This window comes from Oncorhynchus masou, chromosome 13, assembly GCF_036934945.1.
Source record: "Oncorhynchus masou masou isolate Uvic2021 chromosome 13, UVic_Omas_1.1, whole genome shotgun sequence".
Taxonomy (NCBI): domain Eukaryota; kingdom Metazoa; phylum Chordata; class Actinopteri; order Salmoniformes; family Salmonidae; genus Oncorhynchus; species Oncorhynchus masou.
In genome coordinates this window covers 69,766,110-69,776,148 of record NC_088224.1, presented here as the reverse complement: position 1 = coordinate 69,776,148, position 10,039 = coordinate 69,766,110, and the positions used below count along the sequence as shown (strand labels likewise).

The 10,039-nt window shown below is 41.3% G+C and overlaps 2 protein-coding genes across 3 annotated transcripts; one reads left to right on the top strand and one right to left on the bottom strand.

Annotated features, from left to right (window-relative positions):
• Nucleotides 1-1,115: 1,115 nt before the first annotated feature.
• LOC135552953 (glia maturation factor gamma-like) lies at nt 1,116-2,929 on the top strand. The gene is made up of 7 exons (XM_064984913.1): nt 1,116-1,224; nt 1,699-1,795; nt 1,928-1,977; nt 2,095-2,146; nt 2,271-2,351; nt 2,566-2,639; nt 2,787-2,929. The coding sequence occupies exons 1-7, from the start codon at nt 1,222-1,224 to the stop codon at nt 2,856-2,858; spliced, it is 429 nt and encodes a 142-aa protein (XP_064840985.1). The 5' UTR covers nt 1,116-1,221; the 3' UTR covers nt 2,859-2,929.
• Nucleotides 2,930-3,201: 272 nt separating this feature from the next.
• On the bottom strand, nt 3,202-8,390 carry LOC135552951 (RNA polymerase II-associated factor 1 homolog). 2 transcript variants are annotated; one of them, XM_064984911.1, is made up of 14 exons: nt 8,135-8,390; nt 7,904-7,939; nt 7,374-7,466; nt 7,066-7,187; nt 6,884-6,950; nt 6,670-6,771; nt 6,451-6,556; nt 5,970-6,038; nt 5,660-5,763; nt 5,437-5,553; nt 5,070-5,198; nt 4,761-4,866; nt 4,455-4,536; nt 3,202-4,345 (listed from the first exon to the last, which is right to left on the bottom strand). In XM_064984911.1, exons 1-14 carry the CDS (start codon nt 8,182-8,184, stop codon nt 3,909-3,911), a joined length of 1,620 nt encoding a protein of 539 aa, XP_064840983.1. In that variant the 5' UTR covers nt 8,185-8,390; the 3' UTR covers nt 3,202-3,908. The 2 variants fall into 2 exon arrangements, with proteins under 2 accessions (XP_064840983.1, XP_064840984.1); XM_064984912.1 differs by having other exon boundaries at nt 7,904-7,933.
• Between the last annotated feature and the right edge of the window lie 1,649 nt (nt 8,391-10,039).

The window sequence follows — 10,039 nt, the reverse complement described above, 5'->3', positions numbered from 1 at the left end:
CGTAATGGCGTTTGGGCGGGGTAAACAAAGAGAAAAGTCCCCCATCTAGTGGATTAAACACAAACACCCACACCACTACTAAACTGAAGTTGATCGATATGATCACAGAGTATCCATTATATTGACCAGATACTCAAGTGGCCACTCTAACAATGGAAATAAATGCCTTAAAAATGGAAGGCAGTCGGGAGGAGGAAATTTCAGGTGGGACGATTCTAGCCAATGAGAGGGCAGACGCGTGTGAACAACAGGAACAACTCCAATATAAAGTGTTTTTTTTTTATTTGCCACACGTAGCAAATAATCCATGCAATGTTTGTTGCCCAAATTCAACACCCTCATGGACTCCATACAAAAACACCACCTGCGGGAGAAGAGATATTTTGGGCCCATTATCCCTCTCGCTTCTTTTCTTCCTCTTTGATATGATGCATAGCTGCTGTCAAACCAAGCACCCCGCTCATTCAAATTCAACTCCTTAGTCTCAAACATATTTGGATTGATTGCATTTGATCTGTTAGATTACCGTTTGAGGAATGAAGATAGAAATGACAGAGGACACAGACAGTGCCTTGGCAAATTTGCCGTTTCTTGAAATAAAGGCTGAAAAAACTCATGTAGAATTAATCACAATATCAACGAATGCTCAGCTTTTTCTGACTGCACCCATTAAACACATTTGAAAAGAGAATATCACTGTTATTTTATCTTGTTGCAACACTAAATATTTTGGTTATTTTTGTATTTAACTAGGCAAGTCAGTTAAGAACACATTTTTGTTTACAGGGATGGCCTAGGAACAGTGGGTTAACTGCCTTGTTCAGGGGTAGAACGACAGACTTTTACCTTGTCAGCTAAGGATCTAGCAACCTTCTGATTACAAGCCCAATGCTCTAACCACTAGGCTACCTGCCACCCTGTATACAACATTGTATTATTAAAAAGGCACAATTTGCTGCCGGGTACAGTGACAAAGGATTGCAGATAGAACTAACGATATCCCTAACAAGAAGGCTAGATCTGACAGAGTGCGGTGAGGGGGTACTGGGGATGCTCATATGTGTACATGTCTGCCCTCCCCTACTGTATGTGCTACTACATAAAAGGAGGATCTTGAGAGTAAGACAGCATCCTGTCACAAGCAGTTGGCAGAAGAGTAACAACCTCAACAAGAAGACAATATCTTTGCAGACAAGAAACCAAAACAAGACCTCTTCTAGAATGGTATGGGAGACCGTTTATTTTTTACGATATTGCACTTTAACTGGAAAATGTATTTTGGCATGGACGGCGATGTCCTAGTTTATGTTGTAAAGGTTTTTAGGCTGGCGTAAATGTATTTTTGCTACTTCCCTCCCTTACCCCATACCATCTTGACACAGGAAGCTGTGTCATTTCATGATGCAACAAAAGCACTTCCTGGTCTCAATATGTCACTTTAAGATTTTGTTATGAGCTATGCGTTCATGGAATCTTGCACTTTAGATATCAAAACAAGTTGCTCTAAAACCTCTCTCTGGTTCCCTCCCTCCCTCCCTCTTTCTTTCTCCCCTGTCCCTATTCTCTCTCTCTCACTGAGTGAAATATGACAGAACTTTCAATGATGTAGCCTGACAGTAGCAATATGACCAACATATACAATTACAACGTGTCAAAACTTCCCACGGTTGATGAACTTGTTTCACATTTACATTCTAGTCAAGCTCTTTGGTTGTGTGCGAGGTGGATGAGAGTCTGAAAGAAAAACTGAAGAAGTTCAGATTTCGAAAAGAGACCAACAATGCAGCCATCTTGAGTGAGTAAGACTTAATCGAAAGCATGTTCCAATTGTCCTGTTTCACCTAATTAAAAAACAAACATAATAAACCCAGAAACAGAAAAACATATGTTAAAGACTCAATATAGAATAATGATCCTATTCCCTCAGTGAAAATTGACATGGCAAAACAGCTTGTGATCCTGGAGGAAGAGTATGAGGCAAGTCACAATGTCTATCTGAGATGTTGAATATCCCATACTGAGTTAATAATTACTCAAATCCATCCACGCCTGTATCAATACCAGTACAACTCAAAACATGCTCTCACATTTTAGGACATCTCCCTGGATGACCTGAGGAATGAACTTCCCGAACGGCAGCCAAGATATCCTTTTATAACATGTCGGAGTGATACAGCAGAAATCTGTTAACCTCATATTCACCAGAACTGCCAGTGTTACAGTTGCATCATTGACCAGTGATTGGATCTCCTTGACAATATAGTGTACATTCATTGTTTACAGCTACAAATACGTCCATACAGATGGCAGGGTGTCCTACCCGCTGTGTTTCATATTCTCAAGTCCAGTGGGTGAGTAAACCACCCTAATTCAGTGAACAGCCAATTGAATGAAGGATTAGCATTACTGTACTGCAACATCCCTTTGAACAAAATAACTTTTTAAAGGTAGTAAGGGTTGATAATTGAAAGTAGAAATCAGATTCAATCAGTGTTTACCATATTATGATCAAAAAGGTTCAGTGGACAGACATCTGTGGCTTATGCACCCTCCTCATCTCAACAGGGTGCAAGCCTGAGCAGCAAATGATGTACGCAGGAAGCAAGAACCAACTAGTCTCCGCAGCAGAGCTCACAAAGGTCAGGACTATTGTCCGTTTCGAGTATTGACTGATAATAATGATCGGAACATAAGCCCAACACTAAACTCACAAAATAGAGAAGTTATAATAGAAAATGTTCAGAAAAATAAGCATGTTAAGCCTGATCCCCCTTTTGTCTCAATAGGTTTTTGAGACGCGAAACATAGATGACTTGTCTGAAGAGTGGCTGATAAACAAACTGTCTTTCTTTCGCTGAACTGTGTTCATGGTGGCAAAAGTGCAACATGAACTTCATTACCAGTTTGCAATAAATTGCTTTTATTGTCACTTGTGTTATTGCATTCTTATTCCTTCGCTATACTCAAACCATTACTACTAGCCTGGTTGCCAGTTTCTGCTCTCTTAACAACTCCTCGTGGAATTGTCATGCCAATGAGTGAGAAGTTGCTGATAGGCCAAACAGATCTAGGACCAGGCTACAGTATTACTACATCAGAAGGAAAATGTTTCAAGGAATACATGTTCATCTAAAAACAGGGGACTTTGGAGAGGGTAACTGTTAGCAGTAGAAGAAGCATACAGGCATAAATGTTGTAAAGTCAGCTACTACCATTTATTTACAATGTCTAAATGTTAAGAAGTTTCTGTCACAACTGAACTTAAACAGGTTCATTGTAATCGTTTGAGGGGGAAACAAGAAATGGGCAGAAAAATAAATGTTCTTTTGAAAGTTAACTCAAAAACATTTTAAAAAACAACTTTTCCTTACAAAACTAGCCCACATTTTATTGGCTGCTCCAATTACATTTATAATGTATTGAATCCTCAAACGCTAAGGACAAAAAAAAAACATTTAATAGATTTATGCACAAGAAAAGTCTACAGAATTATGTATTTTTTTTTTTTATCTGCTTCACACCACTAAGTGCCTCAGTGAGTGAGACAAAAAAAAAAAAAAAAACCCAGGCTTAAAAGAACAAACTAAATATGTTGTTGGTAGGAAATAATTGTATTCAATGAAGCATGTCCTGTACACAAAACTACTAAGATAGTGGCTCCAACTATATCTATGAGCAAAAGTCTGACATTTGAGTAACTCGCATTTACAGGTACCCAAAAGCCTTGTAGTAGTCCCTTAGAGATTGTGTCTCTCCTAAAAAAAAGTAGCAGACCAACTCTCAACAGGAATGAGATGATGGCCTCTGTAAAGACAGGGCTGTTCTGCGGGTGGGACTCGTGAGACTGGGCTGGCTGGAGCTCGGGGGTAAGGCATGGAGTGCCAGCGTTGTCACAGTAAGAAGGCCTCTTATTCACTGTCACTGCCATCGCTGGAATCTGAGGCCTGCTCACTGCCACTCCCGCTCTGGGCACGGCCACCCTCTGAGTGGTCACTACCGCTACTGTGGACCGGAGACACGCTGCCACTCCTACTCCTCTCCCTATGGCTCCTCTTCTCCTCCTCGCTCCCACTGCCCTCCTCCCCACTGCTCCGGGCTGCTCCATTCTTGGGCTCGTTGTCATCGTTATCACTGTCGTCATCGCTACCGAAGATCTCCACCTCATCCGCCAGCTTGACCTCCTCCTCGCCACTCTCACTGCCGCTACCACTGGCCTTCCTCCTCCGTTTCGCTCCCTCCTCGTCATCATTCTCAGCTCCACTCCGCTTTCCATCCTCATCCTCCCTGTCAGAGTCACTGTCAGAGTTGTCTGCCTCACTCTCGCTGCCTTTCTCCTTCTCATCACCTGGGATTGGAGACAAACAGATACAATTAGTTAATATGGATCTAAGAAGCAGTCGTAAACAGAGACTCTTCAGACACAGTAGTAAACATTGGGGAGGACAGAGACTGACCAGAGTCCTGCAGTTTACCCAAGTCCATGTCCTCTTCTTCATCCTCTGGTTCATGGTTCTCCAGCTGAGCCTTACGCGCATCCTAATGGACAAAGACAGATGTTGTTATTACTCTGATTATCTAGATGTTTGCAAATTTACACTTTTCTGCTGATGTCCAGCACTACCTGTTCATCTCTATCAGCGTTGAGGTCCACGTATTAAGTAAACACAGTAGTTTCTACAGATTTAAAGTAATGCTCAGTGTAGAAAACAGAAGTAACCCCCCACCCCACCCCCAAAGGAGGGCCTGACTAGCAGTTTCACCTGTGCTTCCAGCTCCTTGTCGTTCATGTCTCTGTGCTTACACACCAGCACAGCGTTTGTAGTAGACTGGGCTCCAGCCTTAGCTCTCCTCTTACTCAGCCTCACTCTGCAATCCAGGACAACAGTCAGAACAACACAGTCAGAACAACAACCTTCACAGGCCAAAACAAACTAACTAAACCCACCCTAGAAAATACAAATCTACCAGAATGCGATTCTCTCTTCCAAGAGAAACCCATGTCACCTCCTGTTACAGTAAACCCAAAAGACCCCCCCACTTTGAGACCCCCCACTCCAGCCAGTGGTTACCTGGTCTCCAGCTCATTGTAGTAGACTCCATCTCCGTCTCTGAAGATAAAGAAGTAGTTCTCCTCATAGCCCTTGCTGGCTTTGTTCTTCACGTTCCAATTGTACTCCCTGGCTATTTTATAGTCATACCTAGAACACACAAAGAAACCATCCTCATCACATCTAGTTCAATGTTACAGTAAGTGTGTTTCAGAGATTCCAACACCATAAAGGTTCTGTACTTGGACAACGTGAACCAAGTAGGTGTGAGGAAGTAGACAATGACAACGTGAAAACTATACTATCCCAATAATATTTAGTTAACATCTCAGTAGAATTGTTGGTGTCCCGTCTACTCAAGTGTGTAAATGCTTGTTGCATGACTCACAGATCATCAGGCATGTAGTCCAGCTCCTCATCCACGTCTCTCTTGCGCTTGCGAATCGTTTCCTCATTGGGCAGGAAGTAGGCCACAAACTGGTTTCCTTCCTCATCCATCATACCTCTGCAGGTCACAACAATAAACAATTCAGAACATTATGTAAATTGTCATAGTGCAGAACGGTCACAGAAAATCACAGACACACAATGTGGCAATGTTTTCTCCTCACCTAATCATGGCCTGTGACATCATCTCCACACCCTGGGGTGCTGACATGTCTTTAGGCGCAGGATCAGAGTCGAAGATTACCTGAGCACACGGGTTGATCCACATCTGGGGAGCAGAGAACAGAACATACAAATGCTTACTCTTTACCACAACACACTAGGGCAAGACAACAACAGTTAAACACATCCAGCTTGAAACAGACACAGGAACCAATGACTCCCCAGGAACAAAGACAATGGGCATAATCCAGATAGGTAGCCAAGACCAGTACAATGATACTGTATGTCCTGATGAGTGCTATGGATGCTCACCTTGAAGTCAGGGAACACAGGCATCACCTCCACAGGAGTGACTCTGGGTTTACTGTAGTGCTGGGCAATCTGGGGGAAGAGGAGGAACACAGCGTGTGATGTACAGATACTAGGATCTTAATTTGATCACTTTTTTTGCTGAGAATTTCCCTGTTATATTATAGAGCTACATTAACAGTGTACCACTTTTCATGTAGCCTCGTTTTGACCAGCTAATAGCCTAACCACCAATCAAGCAACATTATGGACTAAACATTAAAATCCTGTTGCTGCACGATTATTTTGCTGTGACAATTTAGGTACAAATAAGATCCGACATTAACTTTGTTTGTGATGGAATTAATCATATCATAAGGAGCATACAATGAACTGTGTCATCTCTGTGTAGCTGGACATTGACTTTGAAGTTGTTACTGAAAGACCTATTTGGACTGAATATCGCACAGTAAATTGTGCAGAGCCAAACACAGGGCACTCTCACCGGTTTTTGTGCATCCTCAAAGGTCTTTTCAATAGCAGCAATCTGGCTGTCCCTATCCTTGTATATCTCCTCCTCTGTGAACTGCTGTTTGACAGACACACCGATCCTAAGGACAGAACACATAGGTCATAGAAGGGGTGGGACAAACAGAAAACACTACAAGATGGGAAGTGTGTATGCTGAATGTGGTGGTTAGCTAGCCTGTTAGGTCACACTTACTTGACTTCCACTTTCTCATTGGAGACACCATATCTGTTGAACTCTGTAGAGATGTACTCAGTTTTCCTCATCCACGGGACCACCTTGGCATGCTGCTGAGATCTACAGGAAAACAAACAAAGAGCTCATAACACAAATTCCAAGTCATTCTTAACATTTTAGTTGAATTTTGTCACACAGATACTGTATTGACTAGTACAGTCTGTATCCAAACCTTTTCGAGCTGGATGGAGCTGTGATGTCTTCCTCCAATAATTTCTCATCAGCTGGATCAAGAAGAACTAGAAAAATAAGGATGGGACGATTCTAATTCAGTACTACACAAGCTTCAAGTAACCACCACAAAAATATACTGACTGTGTGGTATAACAGTGTGTATGTCATTCAGAAACGTACTGCTGGGGTCGACACGGTAGGTGTCTGGGTTAATGAGGTCGATGGTGACACCAAGGTCAGGCTCAGTCAGCAGTTCATGTTTGTGTTGCTTCTCTAATGATGTAGCCTTGTACTGCACAAACCTGTCAAGACCAGACAGAGCAACATCCAGTCACATCAGAGTCCGTGGCAGATCGGTATTTATGGGAGAAGGCTTAGAAAAGAAAAGCTGCACACTGTGGCTCCAACAACAATACATTTAATAGACATAGCAACATCTGGACTGACCTTTATAGCAGAAGGAACTTGGTAGGAACAAGGGTGTTTACCTGTGCTGGTCAAATGGATATGTGATGAATTTGGGATCAAATGGGATGTCAGGCAGGCTATTGCAGTACTTTACCCGACAGACCACGCCGGACCTGGGAGAATGGTTGGGACAAACATGGAAGCACACATTTTTTTAAATGTACAGAGAAGAAGAAGTCATCATCATGTTCTATCAACCACTGATGCTACATATCCTCATAACCACCTAATGGTCATGTGGGTTTATATCTGTCAATGACGGGACAGGTGGCAGGCAGGCAGCCTAGAGGTTAGAGCAGTAACCGAAAGGTTGCTGGATCGAATCCCCAAGCTGACAAGGTAAAAATCTGTCTTCTGCCCCTGAACAAGGCAGTTAACCCAATGTTCCCCAGTAGGCAGTCATTGTAAATAAGAATTTGTTCTTAACTGACTTGCCTAGTTAAATAAAGGTTAATAAAAATAGAGATCTCCAACCCCATTTGCATTAAAAAAAACACTTCTTGAATTGTAACTGAATCTCTTTTGTTGAAACATCAAACTGCAAGCATACCTCTCTGGAACAGTTCTGTGTGATGAACTCCTAGACATGTTGATAGAAAAAAACAAGTGTTGTTAGCTACACACTCAGCTGAGACTGAATAAATAGGAAGGAACACAGCCCCCATTTCAATATTAACTTATGATGGCAGTCAGAACATATGTAAATTATGATGATCGCTAACTAGCCATGCCGTCATTAGCTAGGTTGCGGCAAAGCAAATACATCGGAGAAAAGATTTACCTGTGACCGTCTGAGTCTCGCTGGGCTTGTGTCTGTATAGTTGGAGCCATTCTCTTAAAATAATGATCACGACTGGAAACACAGCTTCACGTAAATTCAGACAACCGATCAAGTAACTCCTTACTAAAACACTTTACATGAAAGAATAAGAACATCCGTTGACTACCTAGCTATTTACTCCAAAGTAGTCAGAGCTTGCGCTCTTTTTGCTTTTCTGTCTTGGCTGGCGGCATCTTACTACTAGTAGGACCCCTAATATTTTCATGGGTAGCTTCGGAGCGGCCTGAATGTAATTGCGTAGCAGATCTACCGTCATGTACTTGCTATATGTCGTATGTGGATTTGTGGTAGGTAGTTGTACCTTAAACCAGTCAGTATCAATTTAAACGATGCTACGTTGGAAAGCAAGCTACAAAAATAAAGTATATCATCGCCCTCTACTATATTGGAATATAAAAAGGAGAAATTACATACTGACAACCAATCTGTAGCATAAAACTGTTTGAAATAGAAGTGCAACAACAAGCTTGGAAAATGCTAGAATTTATTCTGTCTTCGGATGCAAATAAATAAAAACAAACGTACCATAGATGTCACTGCCCAGTTTAATACCTGACATGTCACTTTCCTAAACAAGAAGTCGACATTAAAGACAATACTTGTTTTAGGCTATGCCTGACATTACAGAAGGACAATCGTTCAATTAAGACAATTGACATGTTATGAACAGGTACAAATCGAAATGTGGAATTAATCTATGGATTCTAATAATTTTCCTAATTTGCTATTAAGGCATTCATGACATTATTATTGAGATGTGAGCTTTACACCAGCATCAAAAAACAAGGAAACCCAGATCTTTGATCTTCATCAAAAAAGCTATTCAACATTTTAGTTTGAGCGCAAATATCAAAACATGCAAAATACTGATGAGTGCAAAATATATTTTCATAATGTTGTAACATTTCCAAGAGTAAAGCTTTTCATTAAATATTTGTGTCATGTCAATAATGTTAGTGTTCTACATAACAAAACAATCCAGTGACAGTCATGTAAGTGCCCAGACTGAAGCGGATTATGTATATAGACAGATTTGTGAAAAACAAACAAACGTGTACAACCATGATAATGTGCAAGTCTGCCAAAATCCACAAAAATGACATTGACTATGGACTAAATCGCAGTTAAAAAACTTTTTTCAAAGCATCTGCCAAGTGTTTTTCACATTTTTTGACCTATATCATATATTAACACAGACAATAGAAATAGAACATGTGTATGATGGTTCATGCTTTGGTGGGGAACACTTAGCAGCCTTACTATGCATCAATTCCAGTTACTGCAGGACCCCCTCCCTGGTTCTTCCTGCCAAGCTGGGTGTCTCTACCCATATCCAACAACAATCCAACTGCATTCAATGCAGTTTGTTCATGTTGACAAAGACCATGCGCTAAATCTAAGAGGGAACCAGTAGCAGGGAGGTAGAAAACAACTACTTGTTCTCATTATTTTATAGGAGTGGCTCAAACATACAGCTCCCATCATTTTATATCTGGAGAGATCCATCCAACAATCCATGATGTGCTGTTCCTCATATTCTTTCCCTATCTCAGGTCTGCATCTGTCCAGAGGGATCCACTCTGTGGAAAGAGGACAATGGAGACTTTATTCATGAAAGTGTCAAAAACATGACCGGATCATGCCTATTCACTTGTCAGTATCTGTAAACACATACTTGTGACATGCTACATGGTAATAACTATTAACAACAGTATAGTTTCCCATTTCAGATACAAGTTATAGTACTGCATTTAATCTGATCACATCTAAGAACAGATAGAAATCAAAATTAGGACTCACCTGCTCAACATGTACAGCATTTGGCCAGGGTCATCTGCAAATACC